A 27801-nucleotide genomic window follows, 5' to 3' on the forward strand; every position below is an offset into this window, starting at 1 on the left:
TAGGGTCTTTTCTGTACTGGTGCCCACATTGTGGGATGCTTTGCCAATAAGCTGCAAATCTCCCTCACACTTTTAGATGACTGCTTAAAGAGGCCTTAGGATGAATATCTCCTCTTTCTGGTATTTTGATGTTTTAATTCTTATGGCTGTTTTGCAATTGCTATTGTGCCAGTCTTGGTGTTTTGCAAATATTTTGATTTGGCTGAATTGTGGATTGCTTTATATTGTGGTTTCTGACAGGATATGCACACACACACACACACACACACACACACACACACACACATATATATAGAAACAAATAAGCTCATAAATCTTCCCAGAAAAAAGTATTCTGAGAAGTATTTTTTACTAAATAACATGAGTTGTTTATATGTTGTGTGAAGCCCTTTGGGGGAGCTGGGTTCTACATTTAGTAGGCATAGAGGAAGACAGTGGTGAGGTGGTACAAAATTTTCTCTGAAATTACATTACCTTCTCTTTCCCCACCCCACCCCTTTTCCTTTTGAATGATTCTTTAAAATCTGTCTCTGGTAATGAGATCAATTTGCCTCACCTGTCAGATCTGTCCTGCGAAGGGGTGACAGAAACAGCACATCTCTATTCCATTCCAAGGGAAAGCATTTCAGATGTGAATAATGAAAACATAGAAGGTATATATGCCATTATGCACACCATAGCAAAATCAGATTGCTTCCTGCAGAAGGCACTGTTAGGTTTTATTGCAAACAGTGCATATATTACCAGCTGGTGGGAAAATGGCCCTCAGACTTCCCTGTTGGATAAAATATTAACCTGCTCAATGTTAGCTTGTTGCACTTGCAAAATCAGCTGAGCATTTGGTAGATTTTTTTGCCTCTCAGTTCTAGAAATTTGGTCTGCCTCAGTGGCCCTTCTACAAACTGTTTTCTTTAATTCTTTTGGTCTGTCGTGTCCATCCAAATAACACACCTGTAAAGAATACAGAAAGGTGGCCAGCAATACATATTCTACTTCCTGACAAACTATATTTATGTAACTTCCCTTCTGGATATTATTCTTTCTTAATACTGTCTCTCTTCATCTCCAATTGCCTTCTACTTTTTTGTTTGTTTTTGACAGGGGGAAAACTGACTTGCTAAGCCAAACCCACCCAACTCTAACCATGGCAGAGAATCACCATCAGCTTTTATGCTGGTGTGGATTTCCATGGTGTGGTTATAAGCAGCCTGAACAGTAGCACACCATAGTTGTGTAAGCAGAAACTGATGATTCCCCTTACTCAAACGGCATTAAGGATATTGTTAGGAGAATCTGATTATTCAGACTGTATTAAGCATATGACAAGAATGTATGTACGGAGAAAACTTAGCCATGAGTTAGCTTGATAGATAGTAGGCACTCTGCTCTTCTGGCTGAGAGCCAGCGTGGTGTAGTGGTTAAGAGCGGTAGTCTCGTAATCTGGGGAACCGGGTTCGCGTCTCCGCTCCTCCACATGCAGCTGCTGGGTGACCTTGGGCTAGTCACACTTCTCTGAAGTCTCTCAGCCCCACTCACCTCACAGAGTGTTTGTTGTGGGGGAGGAAGGGAAAGGAGATTGTTAGCCGCTTTGAGACTCCTTTGGGTAGTGATGAAGCGGGATATCAAATCCAAACTCTTCTCTTCTTCTTCTGAATCAAGCACCCAGCTCTGATACTGCAGGCATGCTTTCCCTCTGAGAACATGACTTCATTTTTCTGCATGTGTAAAGCTAATTTGGAGGTAATTTATAGGCCTGTGGACTCCACTTTTGTGAGTTCTCCAGCAGCCACTGTTCGACCAAGTAAAGTCACTTCAAACATCACAGTGGTATGCTTATTGAGGAAATCCACTACAGCTGCATGAATTGTACTAACAGTTTATACATCTCTGGGTTAAAATACCAACCAATTATGAGCAAAGCATATGTGTCAAAAGTACCACCAGCCATGCCCAAATGAATTCTCTTGATTATTCTCATGGATGGGTTGGATTGTGATTCTTTTCAGGAACAAAACCACCAGTGTGTGCAACCCTCATTGAGGACTTGGCAGAAGCTGAAAACAGGACTGGATAGCTCAGTTGATTAGAATGTGGTGCTGATAACGCCATGGTTGCAGGTTCGGTTCCTTCTATAATTCTATGACTACACAGCTAATGAAACATAAAACACTACATTTAATCTGAAGTAGAGATGGAATTGTGCCAAAATCCTCAACCTAGGAAGCTGTCTTCTACCCAGTCAGACCATATGTCCCTCTAGGCCAGGATTCTTCACCCTGACTGGCAATGTCTCTCTACATTTCCAGACAGGAGTATTTCCCAGCCCTACCTAAAGATGCCAGAGATTTAACCTGAGTCCATCTGCACTCAAAGCATGTGCTCTCCCACTCCACTCCAGCCCTTCTCCACCACAGGCTTCCTGTTGCAGTTTCAAAACACGCAGAGTACAACCCTCGCATCAAATAATGCCTCCAACCACCTTGAATTTTGTAATGTTCGAAGTGTTGCAGATCTGACTTTTGACAACAACGCTACTCGGCTAGAGGCTCTTGTTTTCCAGAGAGTGCCTTTCAGCGTTAATGCTGCTGGCTGAGTTGACCTTAAAATTAGAAGCGCATAGAACACTCAAGTCCCAGGCCGCTGTTTTGCAGTGTTTTTATGCTAATAACACCTGAAAGTTAGTGCTCCCTGTGCTGAATTAAATAAATGAGGTCCAGAGTGCTGCTTGCCTACAAGCTCTGCGTTGTTCTCAATCAGATAATATACAGCTCAGCCTTTCATAGCAAAGCAGCTGTGACAGCTTGCATCCTAACCAGGAACCACAGCACCCTCTCTGAAAGAAAGCAGACTGGCTGCAGGCAGGGAAATGAAGTTATGTTAGGGTGGCCATGTGCCCTCCTTTACAGAAGAGCATCCTCTTCTGTAAGGAGCAGAGGGACAGTCCTCTATTTTGATGTGTTCTTCATTTGAAGGGCTGCAACTTAAGAGCATCTGCCTTGCACACAGAAGGTCTCAAGTTCCATCCCAGACATCTCCAACAGGGGTAGGAAAAAGTCCTGCTTGAAACCCTTGAGAGTCACTGTCCGTCAAAGTAGACCAGGGTTTTCCACACTTAGGTCTCCAGCTGTTTTTGGACTACAATTCCCATCATCCCTGGCCATTTGGTCCTGCTAGCTAGGGATGATGGGAGTTGTAGTGCAAAAACAGCCAGAGAGACACACACACCCCAAGTTTGGGAAACCCTGGTGTGAGCTAGAGGAACCAATACCCTGGCTCAGTATAAGGCTGCTTCCTGTGTTCCTGTGTTGACAGGCTGCCCAGTGTCTTCGTGGCAACAGTGGAGCACCTCAGGCTAAATGTGGCCCTATAAGCTTCTCTGTGCCAACCTAGCAGTTCGAAAGCACGTCAAAGTGCAAGTAGATAAATAGGTACTTCTCCGACGGGAAGGTAAACGGTGTTTCCGTGCGCTGCTCTGGTTCGCCAGAAGCAGCTTAGTCATGCTGGCCACATGACCCGGAAGCTGTACGCCGGCTCCCTTGGCCAATAAAGCGAGATGAGCGCTGCAACCCCAGAGTCGGTCACGACTGGATCTAATGGTCAGGGGTCCTTTACCTTTACCTAAGCTTCTCTGTCTAGCCCAGTGTTTCCCAACCACTGTTCCGCGGCACACTAGTGTGCCGCGAGATGTTGCCTGGTGTGCCGCGGGAAAAATTAAAAAATTCGAAAGATTTTTTTTTTAAAAAAAGTCAAATTTTCGATTGGGGCGCCGTCACTAGATGACCCCTGGGGTTCCCTCCCTCCCTCCTGCTCTGCGCCTCCCTCCTCCTCCTCCGGGGAGGCCCTTCCTGGCTCTCGGTCAAGGCTTGGCGGCTGCCACTCACTCACTCGCTCGCCCACCCGTCCCTCCATCCCTGCACCCGGCCTCTCCCCCTCCGTCCCCGGCGCGGGGGCTGCCAGGATCCGTAGTCCCCTCGCCCTTGGGCTCCGCGCCCGCGCGGGGTGCGCAAACTACGTTTCCCAGCGTGGCCTGGCGGGCCGGGCGTTTTGTTTGAAGCGCTCTTCTCCCGGCCATGGAATGAGCGCAGCGGCGGCGGCTGGGCGGGCAGGGGCTCTTCCGCGCAGACCCCGCGCAGCCTGCCTGCGCCCCCGCGGAGATCGGGCGGCAGGATGGAGCCCGGGGATCCCCGTGGAGGCGGAGCGGCGGAGGCGGAGGCTGCCCCCCAGGTAGGGCTGCGTCGGGGGGGTGGTTTATTTTTGCAATGCTGCATCCGCGCCGGAGGGGACGCATCGGACCGCGGGGAGACCCCTTGGCGGGCGTGCAAGGCAATGCATGCGTGCAGGCGTTGCATGGAGTGCAGTGCAATGCAATGCAATGACAACGCGGCGCCCTGCATGCATGCAACTTCCACCGGCGCTCCGGACTTGGCAGGTGAGGGGGGTCCCCAGTGGGCAGCAGAGAGAGCCGGGAGGGCGAAGGGGAGACAGGGGGGAGCAGCGCTGCTCCCCGAGCCGAGCCCGGGGGGAAACTTCGGCGTCGTTGCGCCGGGTGTTGGAAGCGGAGGCTGGCGGGGGCCCCTCACCTGCAAAACCTGGTCGCCTCTCATATATTTCGTGCATTGCATTCATCGCCCGCTTTCTCCTCCAAGGAGCTCCCGGGGGCGTGCGTGGTTCTCCCCGTGTTATCCTCGCAACAACAGCCCTGCGAGGTGGGTCAGGCGAGTGGCCCAAGGGAGCACCCAGGGATTGTCCTGGCCAGGTGGGGTGATTTGAACCCTGCTCTCTGCCCGGTCTTCGTCCTCATTTAGCCCCCACATGTGCATGACTGTGCATGACTGAGGTTTTCCCCCCTCGTCTTGGCTATGGTGTGAGTCTGTGCTGTTAATTAATGGGGTTCTGCCTTCGGAGAAGATGAGCCAGCCCTCAAGGAGGTGATTATGTAATTTGCTAGCAATTCATGTCCCTCCCAGCGTGACGCTGCGCGCTGACGTCACGGGGCTGTAATGGTGGTGTGCCTCGAGATTTTTTTCATGAAACAAGTGTGCCTTTGCCCAAAAAAGGTTGGGAAACACTGGTCTAGCCCTCAGTGCTCTCCCCCTGCCACACCTCTTCACCAGGCCACACTCCTCATCAGTCCTGCTTTGTACCTTCCTCCAAGTGCTTTAGCTTGGCTAGAATGTGTCCTTGAATTATAATAATGTTGCTTGCTTGACTGGGTGGAGGGAAGGATGGGGGGACGGACCTCTGACTTGTTCACATCTGCATGAATGTACAAGAGGTGATAATTACATCCTTTGCTCTGCCTGCTTTTCACCACTGGCTCTGCCCACCTCTGACATGTTGCTCCTGGAAGGCTGCTCATGAAGGCATGAGGCCCTCAGATTGTCCTCAGATTGCTGTAGGTGGCGGCCATTTCCTCAATTACATTACATTCCTAGATTACATTAAACTAACTTATTTGGCCAAAACAAATAGGGCAGCCAGATGGAGCTTGTTGTGTGTTTTTATTTCCTTTTTAAACCTGCAAACCTGCTGATGCCAAGCCTGTACGCTGCCTTTATTTTGAAACATATCCATGCTGGGAGGACCCCATTAGTTACTTCCCTGCTGGATCTGCAAAGCCTGAGCTAAAATAAGTAGCAATCCTTCTCTCCTCAGGTTGTGGAAGCAAACTTGACTCATACCTTCAGATAAATAGACAGATAGAGGAAATAACTGGAATAAAGCTCAAATCCATGTGTGTGGAGAAGCTCATACTGATAACATTTGTGCTTGCCTGGACTAACTAATTCACACACATTTCTCTCCGATGCTGAGGGTGTATAGCTTTCGGTGTCTGAGAGAGATGTGCATTAGAAAATAAGAGTAACATTGACATCTTGTGGAATAGGTAAATTACTGCAGGGATAACCATTTGGAGAGAAGTGGGGAAGAAACTTTTGAAAACAGGTGTTGTGAAATGCCAACCACCATCCACGTGATATAATGACCAAAAGCAAACAGGAAGTAAAAGACTCCAATAAATAGATTGAATAATTGGGGAGTGGGAGTGAAGGGCATTGGAGAGTATTTCATGGTACCTATGGTCTTTTCTTGCACAGGAGTCATAAATTTATTGCTACAGGGATCTCTCCCACTTCTGAACCATATCTAAGCCAAGCTGCCAAGGCTCCCTGAAGTGTAATAAGACCCACATCCATCAACTTTGACTTTCTGTTTATATATGTAAGTCAGAATTGTTTCATCTGTAACACCGAATTTATGTTTGCTAAAATGTTGGTTCTTGTCTTCTTTTAATTTATTGATTTGTTTTGTGAACTGCTTTCTCCTGCTGGCTCCCCTCCAACCTAAACTCCTTAGTGTAATAAGTGTGTCCTTGTTGTAAACTGCTTTGGGCATGGATCGTTGTGGAAAGGCGGCATAGAAATTGACTCGATCAGTCTCTGGATCTCCTAGCAATAAGCTTAGGTTATGATGGACAACAGGCACAGAGGGCTCTATTGCAAACACATACTCTCATTTGATGCTTGTGCATCCAAGCTCGAGTTCCGAGGCTATATACAAAACGGCTGGCCCTCCTGAAGGAAGACTTCAATCGTTTAGACGTTTCGAGAAAGAACACATTAGACACTGTTTCATGTCTTCCCCTATCCAACATTGGTCCCATTTTGCTCTCTAGCTTAACATTCTGACAAAACCTGCTATCTTATCAGTCCTTCTGGATCCAACTATTCCCTCGCCGCTCAAGGCAAAGGGAAGCCATCCCTTACTGCCAGTGACAAAGACAAACAAAACAAAACAAAAAGGATCTTAAAGGGCTCTCTTTCATTTGTGTCTGACGAGCACTTGCTGCAAAGCTTCCGTAGCACAAAACACTTTCTTCGGAGATGCCAAGAACCGGATAACTCCAGCTACTGTATTTATATTTACAAAAATAGCTTTTAAAAAAAAAAAAAAGTAAACATAAATTAAAATAAAGGCATTGCTGCCCTCTTCAGGAAAAACATCAAACTCCACTGCAGGCTAGTTTAATCCTCCTGTTTCTCCCAACTTTCCAAAGGACTTCAAGTCCATTTTGTATTCAACATTTCCCTCCAGGCTTCAACAAATGCTTCAATGTAGTAAGGTGCTCATGGTGCACACAAGACGAAGTGATGGAATTTGCTTCCACAAGACATGGGGGCTGGCCACGAGTATAAATGGCTCAAACAAACTATTAATAAAATTCATGGAGGGAAAGTCTATCCACGACTACTACTAATGATAGCTGCAGGCAACCTGCAGGCAGAGTACAAGTGTGCCTCCAAATCATCCTGTTGTCGGGGAGCAATAATGAGAGGTTATTGTGTTCATTCCCTGCTTGGGTGCTTCCCAGAGATGTTGGGCAGTATGAAAAATAGGATGTTATACTAGATGGATCACTGGTCATATCCAGCTTTATTTATGTTATTGTATTCTGTTGTTATTATATTACCCACCTATATTCCAATACCATTCCAGAAAAGATTTTGTACCTCTTGTCAGGCACTGATCTTAGGGTAACTCACAAGGTCTCTCTTTTTGCCCTAGCTGCAATGGAAATCCAGGAAAGAGATATTAATGAGATTGCAGTTGGCTGCTTTCAGGGTGCTCTTATTTAACCATAATATTTTTTAAAAACTAATGTTTTTATCTGTATTAAACTTCACCCTTACAATATGTAAGGTTTATATATGTTACATGTGATTTACGTAGTATCGTTATGATGTAGGTTTTTATATGGTTCTAGGTGGCAATGTGATTTTGTGCAGTATTTCATACTGTTGGTTCTTGTATTGTACCTATTTATCTGATATGTGAATGGCCCATGGACCAAGCATTCATAAACTACTACTATTGCTACATTGCCCACCATTCACCCTGAGGTCCCTGGGAGAGTTAGAACGTTAAAACAACTTACAACAACTTACAACAACAGGAATAAGGTGGGACCTAAAAATATACACCCCTCAAGTGTCAAAAATATCTTCAGCATTCACCAGAAGCTGTACAGTGATGGTGCCAGATGAGCCACTGTGGGAAAGGAGTGCCACAACTTAGGGGCTGCCACAAAGAAGGCCCTCTCCACACACACACACACACACACACACACACACACACACACACACACACAGTCTCTGAGTGCAGAGGAGCTACCAGCAGGGTCCCCTCTGCCAATCTTAGCACCCAAGGGAAAGTGGCAGTCTTTCAGGTATTTGGGGTCTGAGTCGTTTACTGCCTTGAATTGGGTCTGGAAATTAACTGGGAGCCAGTGCAGCCGGGAGATCAAGAGGGAACCTCAGCTAGTAACCTGACTGCTGCATTTTGAACCCATTGATTTTTCTGTGTTGGCTTCAAGGTAAAGCGTAGAGCGCAGTGCAGTAATGCAATCTGGAAGTTACCAGAAAATGGAGTATCTTGGCCGAATTTTCTCTGCCCGACAGAGTTGTCTCTCAGCAAACTAGGCAGAGCTGAAAAAACACGCTCCTAGCCAGCAAGGGTGACAGTGTTGAATCCAGGAGCATCCCCAAGTTCTGATCCTGCTCCTTCCAGGGGAGCGCAACCCCTTTCCAAGGTCGGCCGCCTTCCCACCTCCCATATGTGAGAACTCGGAGCATGTAACACCTCTGTCTGTTTGAACTAAGCATGGTTGCACTATTGGCTAGATGGGTCCCTTACTGGCCTTTGAGCCTTGACGAATATGGCACCTTGTTCAATACCCCAGGCACCTTTCTGTGTGGCACATGTACCTGTTAAAGGAATAAAGAAGACAAATCTGATCTCATGTGGTGTGTTCCCCAGCTTCACACTCCTATTCAGGAAATTGGGCAGGTGGTCCACAGACAGAGTCAGGCTCAGAGCTGGAGCAGAGCCAGTTACAGTGGCAAAATCAACTTTGGAGCTGGCAGCATTATAACCTGAAGGGATGGTAGCTCAAAACATGCATAGCAAACAAAGACAAAGGGAGTCCACAACCTCCTTACAGATTTCCACTTGTATTTTACGTCTTGTGAAAATTTCGTCGAGCACTACCTGACCCTGCCATTCCTTTGTAAACTTCAATGCCACATTAGCTGTCACTTTCCTCACTTCCCATTTGTCACTAAGAAAAAGAGGGAAAGAAGCAATGATAACCTGAAGAAAATGTCCCCAAATGCTAAAGTACTGCAAACCTACCATGCTGTTCATTTTAGATGAGGAAGACCCCGTTCTCTGCTTTCTCAAGCTGTTCATTTCTTCTGGGTTTCCATCCTTTGGTTTCAAGATCATCCGGCTGCTCCCAGCAGTGCCTTCTGAGGAGGATCTCAGGCGTTTTTCTATGAATCTTCCTTCTCGGTATGGGCTAAAACTACTAGCAAGATTCACTGTGGGATGAGGGGGGAGGGGAGAGATGCAGTCAGCACACATGCCACAAAAGCTATTGAACATTTCTTTAACTCAAAGCCATGTTACTCTGAATAAATTAGCTGTGGCAGGTTGAATCTTGACTGAGGCCCACAGCACTGCATTCTGACAAGAAATGTACAGGAGGGACACCAATACATGCTGAAGGATTGGGTGAATTGGCCAATTATATAATTCACTTCCTTAGAAGGCAACAAAAAGCAAGAGGGGTTGTACTGGTCCCAGGGTATGGTTTGAAGGCACATGAGGCTGCCATCTTGTTGAAGCTAAGCAGGTCTGGGTCTTGCCAGTTCCTGGATGGGTGACCCCTAGAAACACCCATGTATGCCTCCTTGGGTTCCATGATGGAAGATAATCAGACGAAAGTCCATGGTTCAGTGGGAACAGCCATAGCTCAGTGGTAATGCATCTCTTCTTGTGCAGAAGGTTCCAGGTTCAATCCCCAGCTTCCCTGGTCTCTAACCCTGGATAGCTACTGCCATTCAGCTGGTGGATAAGGCAACTTCCTCTGTTCCTCCCTAAGCGATGTATAAATGTAAGAAAATAAAGTATTGCAAAAACCTTTCCCTCCCCGCAGTGAATTTTGTAAAATGCTAGTAAATCAAGCGAATGCTTCTTTAAATTCTACACATTCATATTCATAAAATATGCCTGTATCTTGACAGGAACTGGTGACAAAATGGACTCCAGTGATAATCAGGAGAAAGGGGTAATGCAAACTCAGAGCATCTTAGAGACAGAAAGAGAGGCAGGAGAGAAGGAAGAAATGTGCAGAGCAGAAAATGTCCACTCTGGTGAAAGCCATAGGAATAGTAATTTACTTCCCCTCCCATGCTCCCCCTAAGTATTTTGTCTTATTTTGAATGTGTACCCTTCAACACGAGATCAGAGGTAGGGAACCGGCAACCGTCCAGATGGTACAGGTCTACAACTCCCAGCAGCCTCCCCAACCATTCGCCATGCTGGCTTGGGCTGGCAAGAGCTGGAGTCCAACAGCACCTGAAAGGCTACAGGTTCTCCACCCAAGCATTGCACAATAATTTTGTCCATCTGGGCCCTGGGCTGCAAATCAGCCTTTCTATAATATTGATCCACTTACTCTGTGCCATTTCAAAAGTGCCAACTCTTCCAGGGCCCTAATAGTGGAAGTTACCATAATTCCTTCATTTGACATTTCTCCAGGAACTTTAGCCCACAGACACCAAAGGCCTAGACGACAGCCCCTAGCTGAATGCCATTTAAATATACCATATTTTTCGCCCTATAGGACGCACTTTTTCCCCTCCCAAAATGAAGGGGATATGTGTGTGCGTCCTATGGGGCGAATGCAGGCTTTCGCTGAAGCCTGGAGAGCGAGAGGGGTCGGTGCGCACCAACCCCTCTCGCTCTCCAGGCTTCAGGAAGCTATCCGCAAGCCTTGGGAGCCAGTGGGAGTTCCCGCTGGGCTCCCTAGGCTTGCGGATAGCAGCCTGTTCAGGGGGCTGGGGTCGGGGGAAGCTCGGGCTTCCCTCACCCCAGCCCCGCGCCTGGGGGGGAAATAATTTTTTTTTCTTTATCCCCCCCCCCAAAAAAAACAAACTAGGTGCACCCTATGAGCCGGTGCGCCCTATGGGGCGAAAAATACGGTACTTCAAACTTCCACCCAGTTATATAGGAGACAACAGAAAAGTTATTATTTGTACCTTTTATTTCATATGCTTGCTGGGCTTGAAAAGGCTGCGGTTCTGAAGACAAAGGAATAATCTTTGACTCAATTACTGGGATGGTTTCTCTAATATGTTCCGGTGCTTTAACTTCTTGTTGGTCTCTAGGTAGTCCCTGTGCTTTGGGGGAACATTCAGTTACTTCCCCCTGGTTTAAGACAAAGGGTTTTAATTGTGCTTCAGCTCCTGAGTTTGCTTCTTCGGGATGGCTGGTCTGTTTAGCAGGAAGCTCTTGCAAGAATACTTTTGCATGGTTTCGATTAGAATCGAGGGTTTCAGATATGGCACTATTTTCATTGAGCAGTCCATTTCTGGCCCTGTGACTTCTGGGCGATAGAACAGCACAATGAGGAACACTTTCTGCATGATCCATCTTCCTTAAAAGAACAGGAGGAGGAAGAGGAGGAGCAGTGGCAGCAGCAGCAGTAATGGGATTGAGGAAGATTTGAGAGGTAGAAACATTGTGGGCAAAGGCTTCCCCGTGCAAATTCCCGCAGTTGGGCAGTCCGTCGACCTCCGAGACGGAATCTTCTGTCAGTGCTAGAAACTCGGAAGGCGTCTGGACCGTGGTCAGGTCAGCAGAGAGCAGCGGCGACTGCAAAGAGCTGCCTGCACATTCTATTATGTCAGCAGAACACGGGGAAGAAGACTTTGCCGACACAGGCTCACTTTCAACACTGGGCTTAATGTCCAACAAGCAAGAAGATGGCTGCACGCAGGAAATGGACTGGCTTTGAGGGACTGGCTTTGAAAACCTGTAGTGTGTCGAGAAGGATTTGGGGAGAAGTTTCCTTGAGGAATGTTTAACAGAAGCCCTGCTTTGGTCCTCTGCAAAGCCAGAGTCGTCCCCTTCATTCTTCCCAGACCTTATGCAATTTATGAAGACGTTTTTATTGGTTGAGGGCTCCCTCCCCTTCTCAAAGTCCTCCGTCAAAGACCTGGTGATCTTCTTGCTCCGAGAACTCCCAAAGCCGACCGAATGCCTCCCTCTGTGCTTCACGTGCTCCTCCAAACCGAGCTTCTGCAAAGTGCCGTGGCCAGACTGAGCACCGTTCGAAATGCCCACGTTCTGCCCTGGAGAATCGGCTTTGGGTTCGCTCCCCTTCTTGTGGTGGTGGAAGCTGATGGAAGGCGTGCGGAAGAGGCTCCTGCGCTTGCCAGTGCTACCTGAGCTGGAGTTGGTGCTGGAGGGAGAAGAGCTGTGGACACCAACGGTATTGCTAGAAGTAGGCGAGGAAGGGAGGGAATCGTGCCGCCGGCTAATACTTCTCCTGAATATTGGCAGCCGGGACACAATGATCGAACGCCTCGATCCTGAGTCCCCCATCAGGACCTCAACTCCTTGGCCAGGATCAGCCTATGTTAAAATCTGTATGAGTGGAGAAGAGGAGAGATGTGTTACTGTTGCTTTCAGACTCAGGAGAAAACAGCAAAATTCAGATACAGTGGCACCTCGGATGCTGAATGCCTTGAAACTCGTATGTTTTGGTTCCCAAACGATCAAAAACCGGAAGTGAGTGTTCTGATTTTCAAACGATTTTTGGAAGCCAAATGTTCGGTGCAGCTTCCGATTGCGTGCTGGAAGCTCCTGCAGCCAATCGGAAGCCACACCTTGGTTCTCGAACTGTTCCGAGAGTCGAACGGACTCCCAGAACGGTTTAAATTCAAGAACCAAGGGACGACTGTATTCAGATATTACCCCTTAAAAGTATGTCTACAGTTAACGTAGTGTTTCTCAAACTCTGGTCACCAGCTGTTGTTGGACTATAACTCCCATCATCCCTAGCTAGCAGCACCAGCGGTCAGGGACAATGGGGCTTGTAGTCCAACAGCAGCAGACAACCCAAGTTTGAGAAACACTGAGTTAACTTTACGTATCAGTCAAAACAAACAAAAAATGTGCAGCTATCCATAGAGAACTGAATAAGCAATGGAGAGACTCCAGCTTTCTGATTCTCTTGAGCAGCTTTTGCCAACCAGACTCCCCTCCAGATGCTTTGTGCTGTTTGCCCAGTTGTGTTGGGTGTTGCTGATGGGACTTGTAGTCCAAAACCTCAGTAGGCAGTGCCTGGTTTGCAAAGGCTGTTTTAGAGCCATTTGCACTTTTTCAATGGGCCTATAGAAGAGAGAACCCATAAGGGAGTTATTGAGGAAACCAGGCAAACTAGGCTCTATAAAGTTAAATGGTGTGCGTCTCTACCTAAGTACTGTAAATTCATTCTACACCTCACCCCTGAGAGCTGCTCCCCAGCCAGCATTAAATTCTAACAAGTACATCTGAATACAGATTAATCAAACTGATGTTTTGAAAAAGAAAACAAAATATGCAACTAGGAAATCTTCCCAATCTTTCTAATAAAGCAATTTATTTTACAAGGGTTTTTTAAAAAAAAATTTAAAAAATAAAATCTGCTTTTCAACTACTCATTCCAAACATACCACCACAATTTTTCATGATATTAAATCCACCTTCAGATAAGGCTTGCTTTATCCCTTGTACTACAGGGTTTTTGCAGCGCACATTTAAATAAACATTAATTATTTACATGCTCAAGCTATCTATTTACTCTCTTCGATTGTCTAAACAAACCACAGGTTGATGAGGATGACAGAGCAAAAACCACAGGTCAAAGAAAATGACAGAACTATTACCTCAGAATAAATACCCATGTAAACAACGCAACGATCTTCAAAGTCAATTCTAAATCTGAGAACTAAAGCCAGAAATAAGCTGTATAACATATTGTCTATCAAGCCAAACTTACCGCACCAGTCATGTATGGAGGCCACCAGAGGCATTGTCTGGTGGGCTGTCTCAACTGGCTGAATAAAAGCTGTGAAGGCCAGCTTTAAAAACATAATTCATGTTGCACATCACCCCAATCTCCACAGCAGTGAGAGATTTCAGGGTTCCAGGCGCTTACCCAGGGTTCATGTTTCCTTTGGAAATGAGACACAGAGGAGACTGTGGTGTCTTTATGATAAATGGTTTGTTTACACATGTATACAACCTGAGCACAGCACTCCAAGAGAGTCCTGCTTCTCCCCTAGTCTCATTCCTGGGTTCAAGCAGACATCCGACATCTTGCCTGTTGCCCTGCAGCTTGCCTTGTTCTCCCAGTCACATAACTCCTAACTTTGCACTAGGCAGCCACCTAGATTGCTTCTCCATTACATCACCACTTACTGACTGAAAACCTCTTCCTAGAGCACACCGGGCGAACTGCAGTCCTGAAACTCTGCTACTCACCTTTGCTCTTCTACCTGATTCTGAGCTCACCCATTCCCCAGCTGGCACAGATTCTCTGCTTTGTTAATCACCCATCTCCCTGCCCCCCCTTTTCTTTTCTTTTCCTTTTCCTTTTTTTTTTTTTTTTTTTTGCTTAATGACTCTGGCCATTATCAGGCTGGCCTGGACATGGGAAGCTGAGCCCAGCTATTAAGGGTCTGACTTCCAGTTTATTTCTCCAAGCATTGATTAAATTTCAGCAGTTGCTAAATCCAGGCACCCACAAACTCTGCAACCAAAAACACATAACAATAATATCCAACCCAAACTGCCACAGCTAAAAAAATTAAATTGCCCCAATAATCACACATAAGCTTTGGAGTCTGTTTATTTCCCACTGAAGAAATTAACTTTATGTTAGGTCTTTTCATATTCCAGTTTCCCATCATTATTTGTCATTTTTATGGTGGTTTTCACTGTGCACAGTGCTTTGCAATTCTCATCTTAAATATCCTCATTTTAAAAAGCTCCTAAGAGGAGGCTAGAACCAGCGAGACGCTGGCATCCCAAGGATCACCCAGGGAGCTTCCCAGCTAAGTAAGGATTTGAATGAGCACGAGACACTAACCAACACCCCAAAAGCGACTCATTTATTTACTGCAAGACTGTACCACCACTGCCCCCCGTTGAACAATTGCTAATTTGAACGTAATTGTTTTTCCACAGCCTTTTTCATTCCACAAATTTCATCTTGTAACTTTTGCTGAAATCAAACTGCAGCATTTCAGCTTGGAAAGAGATGGGTGTTTGCTGTGTGCATCAGATAATCAGCGTTCATGTAGCTGTTTCAAGCCTTCCGTGCACTTCATAGGTTATTTCTGTGGACCTTACAAAAGCACTGATCTCAGGCAAGGGCAGGGCAGGCTACGGGAGAGTAGAGCTCTGATGGTGCCTCAGTAAGCATAAAACTGAACTCTGTACACTCCTGACCGAGAATCGACACGACTCCCTCCCTACTGGACTCCAGCCACTTGACAAACACTTTCCTGTTTAAGTAGGCATTTCAAGGCAGCTTTCTGTTTCTATGATGAATTAAGGGAGCTGAGAGTTATTAGGTGACCCCTGTTCCCCAGATCCCTCTTCACAGGGAAAGTAGCTCTGTGAGCTACTAACAACTTTCTGCACCCACAGCAAGCTACAGTTCCCAGAATTCTTTGGAGGAAGCAACGGCTGTTTAAAAATTGGTATCATACTGCTTTATGGTGTGAACATAACAGCAGAGACTTTGCATCAGAGGAAGGGAAGGGAAAGAGAGATGGAGAAACGGAAGGATGCTGATTAAGAGCTTGGGGAGAGTTCTGGATTTAACAGCCAAAACATTAACCTGTGTTTATCCCTATCAAAACTGGTGGGGAACCCAGGACCCTGGAGCAAATACTGGTCCTAGCAGGACCTACCAGCACTGCTGCCTGCCCTAGGATACTCAGCATAGCCCAGGGCAAGATGCAGTTTTAATTTCTAATGCCCCAAGCGATGTTACATTTAGGTACTCTAGGATTTTGCTAGACACCCCCACTGCAACCTGGAGTCAGCCTTAATGCGTGAAATAAAGATGGGATATCGAGCTTCATAGATATGCGCTCACAAGAGACCACCTAAAATGGAGTCTTGCCTGAGTGATAACCTGAACCAGGGGCTTCCCAGCTCTTATGATATACAGTGGTACCTTGGGTTACAAACACCTCGGGTTACGAAAACTTCGGGTTACAGACTCCGCTAACCCGGAAGTAGTACCTCAGGTTAAGAACTTTGCCCCAGGATGAGAACAGAAATTGTGTGCCAATGGTGCAGCAGCAGCCAGAGGCTCCATTAGCTAAAGTGGTACCTCAGGTTAAGAACGGTTTCAGGTTAAGAACGGACCTTTGGAACGAATTAAGTTCGTAACCAGAGGTACAATTGTACTGCATCAGCTCTCCCACTCATGCTACATTCCTGGATGAAAAAAGCACCCCAAAATGCTGCTTTTTCAGCAACAACAACAACAAAAAGGCCACAGAAGACTTTATTTCTTTATTTTAACTGCTGGCACTGCCAGTTTTAATTCAGCATACGCAAGACACCGTGGATTCCCTCTGGTATGTGTTGTTTTTTTAAGGACATAATTATTTTTATGCATATGGAACCAGAAGTTGGAATCGCAGCCCCGAGGGGAAAGAAAACTGCAGCTCCAACCTTCGTCAGGACTTATGAGCGCACCGTGTCATGTTACGTCCTACAGGAATGTAACGCTGGGAAGGATGATCCTCAGAGGTCTCTATTCCACTCATAAAATAAGAGGCTGCCTGTGCTGGCAAAGCACTTTACATAGAAGATTTTACTCTTCTAATGAATTGTCCATATGTTGAGACAGAGCTGCACACATTTTATGGAGGATAAACACCATCTATCAGGAACGCAGACAAAAGAAGAGCCAGGAGAGGGAAAACATGCTCTCTCCTTGTAAGTTACAAACATGCACACAAGTGATCTCATATAACTGTGTTCCCAACTTTTCCACTAGGTTTCTTGAGGGCCAAGCAACATGAGGGCCAAGCACCGTGTTCAGAAATATCATATGCCACCTCCTAACACTGCCTGTACCACAGGAAATGCAGATGCAACACAGCATCAAAATGTCTCTGCCAGTAGAATGCTAGAGTGTCAGGGGAAGAAAAACCTCTAATGTGGCCTCTTCCCTGACACGCTACTTTTCTACATCCAGATAGATTTTTATGTGGGAAACGTTCCAGTATGTGATTCCTTCACTTGTATTTTGAGGTAGTACAATCCAGAAAGAGCAAGACCACACAATACACAGGCCAATGCTGGAGACACTGTTGCTCCCACAGAACATTTTTGAAATAGACTGTTCCATTGCTTTGAAATCCAGAAAGCATGCTTCCATGCAGACATTACAAATAGTTAATTTGTGTGTGATGTAACATCTCTCTGACAAATGCAAAGCTTTTTCAACGTTCAAGCTGATCACACTTGCAACACACACACACACACACGCGCGAAAACAAAACCCCAGTACAACCCATTCAAAATTGTCTTTTTGAATGCCACACTTGACAGGTCACCTGCAGTATAAGGTGAGAATTCAGTGCACACCAGCAAGCATTGCACATAGTGAGAAAATAAGCAGTGTACCTGTTAAAATAGGTATAGTTGAAGGCTATGCACTAGGGAGGTAATGAAAGGTAAGGCTTGCAGGAGTCAAAACTTTGTTCCCTCCTGATATTTGTATTGACAAAGGGCCATTTTCCTGACACTGAAATAGACAGGGAAGTTTCTGCTCACGTGGACATCTAGTTGTACAGCACAGCCCTCAGGACAAGTGTATCTTCACAATGAGAAGCATCTTTTTCAGCTAACCATCATTATTATACCGTCAATCACCATGGTGCAATAGAAACTGGTGACTTTGCCCTGGAGAGCTTTAGCAAGATACTAGGACATATCCCAGCCCAGTCCTCAGTGGGAAGAAATGATTCGCTGAGGAGCTGGAGCCGCCATCATTATATCCCACTTCCTCTGCCCTAGGTTAAGTTGGGAGGTCCCTAGCAATGGTGGTGGCAGAAGAAGGAACAAGTCCCCCCACACCCCCAAAGATTTTGCATGAGCTCACTAGGAGGCCATAGAAAGCACTGATTCTGCACATGCATTTCCTTGAAGCATAGGCAAAAGTTTGAGTCCCTTTGGGGCACAGAAAGGAAATTCTTGCATCCCTACTTGGAATGTATAGTCACACATAACAGGCTGTATGCGGGTTGGGGGGGGGAATCTCAAATTCTGAGCTGTGACCACTGAATTATTTTTGAGGGATCTCACCTCAAAATGCTAGTCACAAGGACAAAGCAGACCATTTTTGAATCACACACAGATGTGTGTTTCCTTGATCCTGCGTTAAATGTCTGTAAATCCCGATCTATGCGCTTCCTTCTAATAAGTAGACAGTGTCAGGATTTACAAAGATCAAGAATGGGTAAAGCAATTTTGAAGCTTCAGATGAAAGGCGAAGGCTGGAAATGGCGGCTAATCTTTAAAAAACCCCACTGGTGATGTTTGAATAAAGCCTGAGGTGGATTCTATTGAGGTTTCAGCTTCGTTGGCAGCAAAACACAAAGTTGATTCTCTTCCCACCATCCACCGCTCCCACTTTTATAGAACTTTAAACTAAAGAAAACAAGCTTTCAAAAGTCATCAAAAGCAAACAAGCATTTGATTATAATGTTGTTTGATCACTTAAGAACAGGTTGCACAGCAATGTTTCAGTGCTGGAGAAAGTAAGCCAAAGGCAGTCAATGCAGGTGCTCGCCAAATGTTGCTGGACTGCAACTCCCATCATTCCCAGCTGATGGCTGATCAACCCGCCAGGCTACCATTATTCAACCCCATGAAATCCAGATGCTTGCTACAGAGAGCTGATGTGCTGCAGGAAAAGCTCCCAAAGAAGCTGAAGTCAGGCAACTTCTACAGGTCACCACATCGACCATCCGTGGAGGAAGCAACACGGGGACAAGCGGAATAGATATACCTTCAGAATTATGAGATAATAATGTTTCCCAAACTCCAAATAGAAAATTACATATTTCTCCCCTTCCCTGACCTCCACCACGTTATTCAGTTGTCTCCAAAATGGTAAAGAAAATCAAGCAAAAGGAGCAACTCAGGGAGGGAACTGAATATCCATTTATTTTTCATCCTCAGTTGCCATGTAGATGCATTGGACAGTGAATTCTTCACCCATTTGTCTTTTCTGTATTACACATCCCAGCTATCCTTTAGCAATCCAACACAGATGGAAGGGAGAATGGAAATCTCTCTCCATTCTAGTAGGAAGCAAAGGAACGTGCATAATACAGCAGATAATGCCATGGGCTCTGCTTTTATCATCATACAAGCAATCCCGACAGAATCTCTCTGGGAAGACCTTCAGTGTTTCTCACGAAAACTGGAAAAATGACTTGGCTAAATGAGCAGAAAGCTGAACCCTGCTTGCTCCGTTTGCCGCTGGGAAGAAATATGAGGATGATGCAGTGGCGAGAAGGATTGGTTTCCCTTGCTCCCAAAGCTCTAAAAAGAGATGCACCAACTGGTGCATAAGAAACCATCTGAAAACAGGATGTGAACACTTTCCTACTTTGTTGACATCCTTTGAACAAAGAAAGCAGTCAAGATGGAAGGCAGCCATTAGGTGTGAAAGTCCCAGATGATTGGCCCTTGCCACCTACATGGTTGTCTGAAACATGCCTACTTCTGAGCAGCAAGGGAATCACACCAGGAAAGAAGCAGCTCCTATGAAATCATATGTTAACTATGCATGGGGCCAAAGGATTCTGTGTTAACAATAGTTCTCCAACTTTTTTTTTTTTAATTACCACAGTTAGAGTCTCAGAGTGTGTGCATGGTGACCATGGTGTTGTGTCTCAGTTCATTAATATCTCCATAAAAATTATTTCAGCACACCAGAACCTACAAAGAGAGTTGGCATGAAAATCGATTTCTATCTTGAATTTGCTTCTTCTAGAATAAAGAACAACAAAACTGAAATTGAACTTGTAATAAAATTGAAATTCTAATGCTAACACTGAACCAATATATTTTTTAAAAAAAATTAAAAGGTTTTCTGAATTGCCTCCTGTCATGGGTCCCGAAAGTAACAGCATTTTAAATCCCCATGCCAACACATGGGATACCCAAAGGAATGTTTATTTTTAATTTGTATACTGCCTTTCACCTGAAGATCCTCGGGTGGTTCCCTTCCAATCTTTGGTTCCTTACTCACCATTGTTTATCCTACATTCTCCTCTTTCCTTCCATCTTATACCTGGCAGCCTCTTGTGGCCAATAATACCGATGTCTGGCTGCCCTTCACTTCTGAGTCTTCCTGCATCACTCCAGAGGGCTGGTGGCCAATCTCAACAGCACCCTCATAAAAGCCTGGATTGTTAACATCAGGTGCAAGGACATGTTGAAGAATGTTACCTGGACGTGCGCAGCTCCTGAACTGAACTGTGGGAACTGTCTTAGTCTGATCTCGGCCTTCAAACTGTGAAGATGCAAGCAGAGGGTCTGGTAGCCTACAAGACTGTTAAGCAGACCTCTATCAGGGCTCCAATAGAAGAACTGATTTGTGTATATAAACTGTAACCATTACGCTTAATGCTGACATTAAAAGACTTATCTCTCTAAAAAAAATTTAAAAAATTACCATAAGCCTCAGAGGGTGGACATGCCGTCCTCCCTACGGTCACCGAAACTGAAACATCAAACTTAGTTCAAGTTAAGTGGGAAGGCTTCTGTTCTGTTCTGAATGCAATGTTTAAGTTTTAAGACTATGAAGCTCTTTGCAGGGAGCCACTTCTGGGATCAAGGACTCCTAAGGGTCGAGAGACAAGCGTCTTTTTATTTCATTCCTTTGTCTTTACAGAACTGCGATGCCCTTTTCTCAAAGTGGTGAAGACTTTGCTTTTTTTACTGCAGCAGATAGAAGGCAATGGACCACGGGCACCAACTCTAATCTCATTATGTCCATTGTTCGTACAGGTTTCAATACTGCCCACAAATTATTTAAGCAATGGATCTGATTCCCTAGTCACTCCGGGTTTTTTATTGGATAAAGGGACAAAAGCAGCTAAAGTGCATTGTTTAATTCATTAATTTCTCTGGCAGGCAGCATTTCAGAAGGGCCCTTAATTGTCTGTGGTTGCGGCTAAGGGGCGGGGGAGAAGAGGCTGATTTTGATCAGGCCATTGTGATGATGATACTGGAAGCATCTACAGAAAGACAAATAATGAGCAAAACACAGTATTTTTAAAAGAGCATTTAATTGCTGAGTATGATTAATGAAGGATTATACGCTGCTGATCTCTCAGCGCTCAGTCTGAGCACAATACAATGTTAAATTAATGTAAATGGGTGCAAAACAAATGAACAATATACAGTATAGTTTCTCCACCTGGTTAGCAATTTCAGATGTTATTCATACAAAAATCATTCCCTTTTCAGTTTCTATACAAGAAGAATCCAAATGCAATTGCTATAGGGAAATAAATTAAAGTGCTTTATTTATTATTAGTGGGCAATATATTTTCTGCTTAAGAAGGGTAGTTCTATCACCCTCAGACAGCATTGCCAACGCAGGGACCCCTGCTACTGCTACCAGAGCATACACATGGGTGAAGCGTATGCAAAAATGGCAAATCTAGGGTGCAACCACATGTGGAATGTTGTGTAAAGTTCTGGTTGCCTCATCTCAAAAAGGAGATTGTGGAGCTGGAAAAGGTTCAGAAAAGAGCACCCATAATGATCAAGGAGATGGAGTGACTCCCCTAAGAAAAAAAACTACAGCATCTGGGGCACATTAAGTTTGGCGCAGGTGGTGCTGTGGGTTAAACCACAGAGCCTAGGACTTGCTGATCAGAAAGTCAGCAGTTCGAATCCCCGCGACGGGGTGAGCTCTCATTGCTCAGTCCCAGCTCCTGCCAACCTAGCAGTTCGAAAGCACGTCAAAGTGCAAGTAGATAAATAGGTACCACTCTGGCGGGAAGGTAAACGCCGTTTCCGTGCGCTGTTATGGTTCACCAGAAGTGGCTTAGTCATGCTGGCCACATGACCCGGAAGCTGTACGCTGGCTCCCTCGGCCAGTAAAGCGAGATGAGCGCCACAACCCCGGAGTCGGCCACAACTGGACCTAATGGTCAGGGGTCCCTTTACCTTTAACTTTGAATAAAAGGTAAGAGGAGGCATGGCCGAAGTTTATAAAATTCAGCATGGCATAGAGCATGGCTAGGCAAACTAAAGCCCGGGGGCCAGATCTGGCCCAATTGCCTTTTAAATCTGGCCCACGGATGGTCCAGGAATCAGCGCGTGTTTACATGAGTAGAATGTGTTCTTTTATTTAAAATGCATCTCTGGGTTATTTTGGGGGCATAGGAATTCGTTTTGGGTTTTTTTCAAAAATATAGTCCGGCCCCCCACAAGGTCTGAGGGACAGTGGACCGGCCCCCTGCTGAAAAGGTTTGCTGACCCCTGGCATAGAGGAAGTGGAAAGAGAAAAGCTCTTCTCCCTGTCTCACATCACTAGAACTCATGGGCATTTGACAGAAAAAGGAAAGTACATTGCATTGTTAAGCTATGGAATTCGCTGCCACAGGTGAGAATGATGCCCCCCCCCACCTGGATGGCTTTAACAGAGCATTAGACAAATTAATGGAGGTAAAGGCCATCCATGATGGCTGTGCTCTGCCTACATGGACAGAGGTTACCTGTTTCTGAATTCCAGTTGCTGAGAACAGCAGGAGTGCGGAGAGCTCTAGTGCTTGGCTCCTGCTTCCAGGCTTCCCACGGGCATCTGGTTGGACAGGATGTCAGGACAGGATGCTGGACTAAGAAGCTACCTTATATCAAGTCAGGTCATTGGTCTATCTAACCTCAGTACTGAACACACTGACTGGCAGAGTCTCTCCAGGGCTTCAGACGAGGCTTTTCCCCAAAATGCTGGGGACTGAGCTTGGGACCTCCTGCACGCAAAGCATTTCCTCTACCACTGAGCTGCGGCTCTTTGAATAATAATAATAATAATAATAATAATAATAATAATAATAATAATAATAATTTATTATTTATACCCCGCCCATATGGCTGGGTCTCCTCAGCCACTCTGGGCAGCTTCCAACCGAATATAAAAAACAATACAGCGTCAGACCTTGAAAACCTCCCTAAACAGTTCCCTAAATCATTGGTCTTTTAAAAGTAAAATAGTTATTTATTGCCTTGACATCTGCTGGCAGGGCGTTCCACAGCGCAGGCGCCAATACCGAGAAGGCCCTCTGCCTGGTTCCCTGTAACTTCACTTCTCACAGCAATGGAACCACCAGAAGGCCCTCGGCGCTGGACCTCAGTGTCCGGGCTGGATGATAGGGGTGGAGACGCTCCTTCAGGTATACAGGACCAAGGCTGTTTAGGAGTTTAAAGGTCAGCACCAAGACTTTTAATTGTGCTCGGAAACGTACTGGCAGCCAATGAAGATATTTCAGGACCGGTGTTATATGGTCTCGGTGGCCACTCCCAGTCACCAGTCTAGCAGCCACATTCTGAATTAATTGCAGTTTTTGGGTCACCTTCAAAGGTAGCCCCATGTAGAGTGCATTGCAGTAGTCCAAGCGGGAGATAACTAAAGCATGCACCACTCTGGCAAGACAGTCAAAGTTGTCAAAGTCTGGCTGAAGCTCCTTGTGCTGGCGAGCCACAAATGCAGTCTGCGCACCTACCATATTTTTCGCTCTATAAGACTCACTTTTCCCCTCCTAAAAAGTAAGGGGAAATGTTTGTGCATCTTATGGAGCGAATGCAGGCTTTGCGCGGCTAAGCCAGAACAGCGAGAGGGATCTCTGCGCAGCGCTCCCTCTCGCTGTTCTAGCTTCTGGCTTAGCCACGCGAAGCCTCCGCAGGGCAGCGGGAAGCCTTCATCCCGCTGCCCTGTGGAGGCTTCACACAGCTATCCCTGGCTTTTGTGGGAGGTGGGGGGAGGGACAGAGCATGCGGCTCTGTCCCTTCCCCCACCTCCCGCAAAAGCCCGCAAGAGCCGCGCTCCCTTTAAAGAGTGTGCGGCTCTTGCGGGAGGTCGGGGGAAAGCCAGGAGGCTTGCTTTCGCTGAAGCCAGGAGAGCAAGCGGGATCGGTGCGCACCAATCCCGCTAGCTCTCCTGGCTTCAGGGATAGCCCCGCAAAGCCTCCTGAGCAAAGAGGGAGGAGCGCTCCCTCTTCGCTCAGGAGGCTTCTTATTTCTTGTTTTCCTCCCCTAAAAAATAGGTGCGTCTTATGGTCGGGTGCATCTTATAGAGCAAAAAATATGGTACATCATTTTAGTTGCAAGGCAAAGCAGATACTCTGCCACTGAGCTACGGCCAACCAGTGACATGACGCAGATATCACGTACATGTCATTTCACAGCAGGGATTGTTAATCAGGTGCCCTTAAGGAGTTCTGGGGAGCACTGAGTTGATGCAGGCTGCTTTGCAGTGTAACATAAACAAAACAGGAAGGAAGAGATGATGAGGGGCTTAGGGTGAGCATGTAAAAGGCCTTTCCGACCCAGTTGCCCCTTCCTACAGGCCAGATCAGAACCTATGCTAAGTCTCCTACCTGGGCAGTGAATCACCGAAGTGGGGAAACCCATTCAAAATGTCTTTTTTTCCTATCCCCTGCCCCCCAAGTTATCCCTATTTATTTTCCCTGAGTCTGTAAACATGTACACTCGCATGGGAAAATAGTGATAGTTCAAGAAACCAATTTCCATTATGCTCTATGGAGCTGCTGCAGAGTCTCCCCTGTATAAGTAACCTAATTATTCAAATCCATTTGTCAGTCGGTGTAAATCCCCTCTCCATCAATCTCAGCGCTTCGATATTCCTGATGAATTCCATACCTCCCAAACATTATTGTTTAAAAATGAAATAATAAATACATAATTTGGACAAATGTGTATTAAAGCAGGAGAAACGTTTCAAGGGCATGCAACATCCCTTGCCCACTTTGCAATGAGAGTTCTCTGATTTTGTTTCCTGGCTGGGGAAAGTGCATGCTTGTTTGTACATTGTCAAACAAATCAATCCACTATTACTCCATGCATGCTGCTGAGCGGAGCTGCCTCCGGGTGCCAGAGCATGTCACAGAGTTGCTAACAAAGAAGATGTGAAGGAAGCTTCCTCTTGCCAAGACATAAATGGACAGATTGGCCCAGAACTAGCAAAATCAGAGCTTTACGCTGCTGGGAGACTGAGTGCAGCCACATCCACAACTCCAAGTCCCACATTTGCAAGGGGCTTCCCAAAGCCTGGTACGTGTCACAACAGCCAGCCAGTAATCACGCCATTCAAAGATGGAGTTAATAGCAAAAAACATGATTTCCACAGGCTTGGATGAGTGTCAGTCCTAGTGAGCAGAACAGCTCATTCCTAGTGTGTCTTCCTCCATGAAAACCAGCTGCCGAGACTGAAAGTCCCTGCCTCTTCACAGCCATCTAAGTCCCCTCCTCTCCAGGGCTTTCCCCAAGCAACCAAAGACGAAGCCCACATGCAGCCTGTCTTTGCTTCTCCCGTTTCATACCTCTCCTGGGTCTGGGAGTCAGAGGGGGAGGGGAGCTTGTTGCCGCAGGAGCAGAAGATACCTGTGACTCTTCACTATCCTGACTCTTCTCTGCCTCTTGACCTCCCTCGCCCCACTCTCCTGCTTCAGCTGCAGCTTCTGGTTCTGTCTTCTCTCTGCCACAGACTCTCCCTGCTCATTCAGCCCTGTTGCCTCTTCAGCTTCTGACACCTCCTCTTCCCAGTCTACTCCCTCTTCTCCCTCAGACCACTCATCGTTGTCCCACTACCACTCCACTAGTTCTGAGCCTTCTTCCCTTGGTGGTTCCTCCCACCATTCCTCTGTGTCCAACCAGCCTATGACAGAGGGACTATTTCCCTTCAGATATAGATACAATGGGACGCGGGTGGTGCTGTGGGTTAAACTACAGAGCCTAGGACTTGCCAATCAGAAGGTCAGCGGTTAGAATCCCCGCGGCGGGGTGAGCTCCCGTTGCTCGGTCCCTGCTCCTGCCAACCTAGCAGTTCGAAAGCACATTAAAGTGCAAGTAGATAAAAAGGTACCACTCTGGCAGGAAAGTAAATGGCGGGTCCATGTGCTGCTCTGGTTCGCCAGAAGCAGCTTAGTCATGCTGGCCACATGACCCAGAAGCTGTACGCCGGCTCCCTCGGCCAATAAAGCGAGATGAGCACCGCAACCCCAGAGTCGTCCGCGACTGGACCTAATGGTCAGGGGTCCCTTTACCTTTAGGTAGATAAATGGCTGTGAGAAAGTGCCACCACAGGTGAAGCAGCAGCATAATCGTATCACATTCAAGTCTTGCCAAAAACAAACCAACCCAGAATGTATTCTGGCACCTTAAAGACTAAAACATTTCTGACGGCATAAGCTATTATGGACTGTTTTCAGGTTAAAAGACTTGCTTGTGCTTTTCTTCACCACCAGGTGGAGCAGTGGTTCCAGTTTCTCCCCATTTCTTCAAAAAAAATCAAACATGTGGTATGCCTTTCTTAGCACTTTTAATATTACAAAGCAATTTTAGTATTTGGGTCTATAGAATATTTAGGATATAGCCAACAGACTGCATCCGTTTGCACCAGCAGACAATAAAAAATGATTTGCTTTCCAGAACACAAACATTTTTAAGTATTGCCTAAGAACCAACATTGTTGTTTGCTTGGTTTATAAAGTTTTCTAAAACACTGTATAATATATGGGACAAGTGTTAAAACAAGATAGCACTCAATTGTCAACAACTCAAATTATTTAGCGTCTGCTAGGTAACACTGGGACAAACTAAATTTCACCCTTGATGCACAAGAGCTACTTTCATGCTGCCTCTTCGATGTCTTAGCTGCTTAAATTACATCTTCAAAAGTAACTCTGGTCACACAGAAGCCGGAAAGCATTTTCACACATGCTGCTAAAAGCTCCTTCATTGCCTTTCATGTATTCTTCTTGCACATGGGTCAATGAGCGATAAGACACAGATCCCAAAAATCTGCCTGCAGCGCAACTGTAATGTCATTAACTCAGCCCTGGAATAAGCCGTGCAATGTGAACTCAACTCATTATACATTTTATTGTGCATGGTCCATATTAGGCACCCAATGGCTGGTGTGCCAAATTTTACAGTCAGGCTGCAGCCTAGATCGCATTTCTGATTAGTAAATTACCTGATGACATCATTGTCAGAGAGGTGTTGCAGCTCAATGTGAGGAGGAACACAAAAAGCAATCAACACGACTGAAGGACAAGTGAGATGCAAGGAATCCCCAGGACCCACCCACTGGATATCTCTGGTTTAGACCCTTTGGTAGATTGGCAGTGGTCTGTCCCCCTTTTCACAGTGTGCACAAACCATGGTTTGCACAAACCGCACTTCCCCATGACCCAGATGAGATGGTAAGCTACACTGTGATCCGTGAAAGAAAGCTCCCAGTTTCTCATTTAACTTTTGAACAAAGCAAGAACATAGAAAACCACTTTATACTGAGCCGGGCCATCTAGCCCAGCGTTGCATACACTAACTGGCAGCAGCTCTCCAGGATTTCAGGCAAGGGTCCTTCCCATTCCTACCTGGGACATTCAGCGTGCAAGTAAAAGGAGAGTGAGCCTGAGCATAACCTTGGCGCGCTTTTGTAACAGACCATGGTTTGTAGTTACATCTGAGTGCAACCAATCTGTGTGGTTGTTGGATGGGAAGACACATACAAAAACCAGAGAAATGTGCAACATTAAAGCATTTCTCACATATCTTTCCCCATGTTGCGCATGAAATCTTAGGCAATGTTTGATCACATCTTGGTTGGACTAT

At 46.0% G+C, this 27801-nt stretch overlaps 1 protein-coding gene across 5 annotated transcripts in view; it reads right to left on the reverse strand.

The window, feature by feature from the left end:
* CCSER1 (coiled-coil serine rich protein 1) overlaps positions 1–27801 on the reverse strand; it is a 740630-nt gene that overhangs the window by 586754 nt on the left and 126075 nt on the right. For all 5 annotated transcript variants that reach the window (XM_081206994.1, XM_081206993.1, XM_081206995.1 and 2 more), the window contains 2 exons: positions 11103–12492; positions 9193–9380 (listed from right to left, as the gene is read on the reverse strand). In XM_081206994.1, the coding sequence (XP_081063120.1) occupies positions 9193–9380; positions 11103–12450 (1536 nt within the window). In that variant the 5' untranslated portion in view covers positions 12451–12492. The remainder of the gene's footprint in view (positions 1–9192; positions 9381–11102; positions 12493–27801) is intronic.

Source organism: Podarcis bocagei (genome assembly GCF_964188305.1).
Source record: "Podarcis bocagei genome assembly, chromosome: 9".
In the NCBI taxonomy this organism is placed as follows: Eukaryota; Metazoa; Chordata; class Lepidosauria; order Squamata; family Lacertidae; genus Podarcis; species Podarcis bocagei.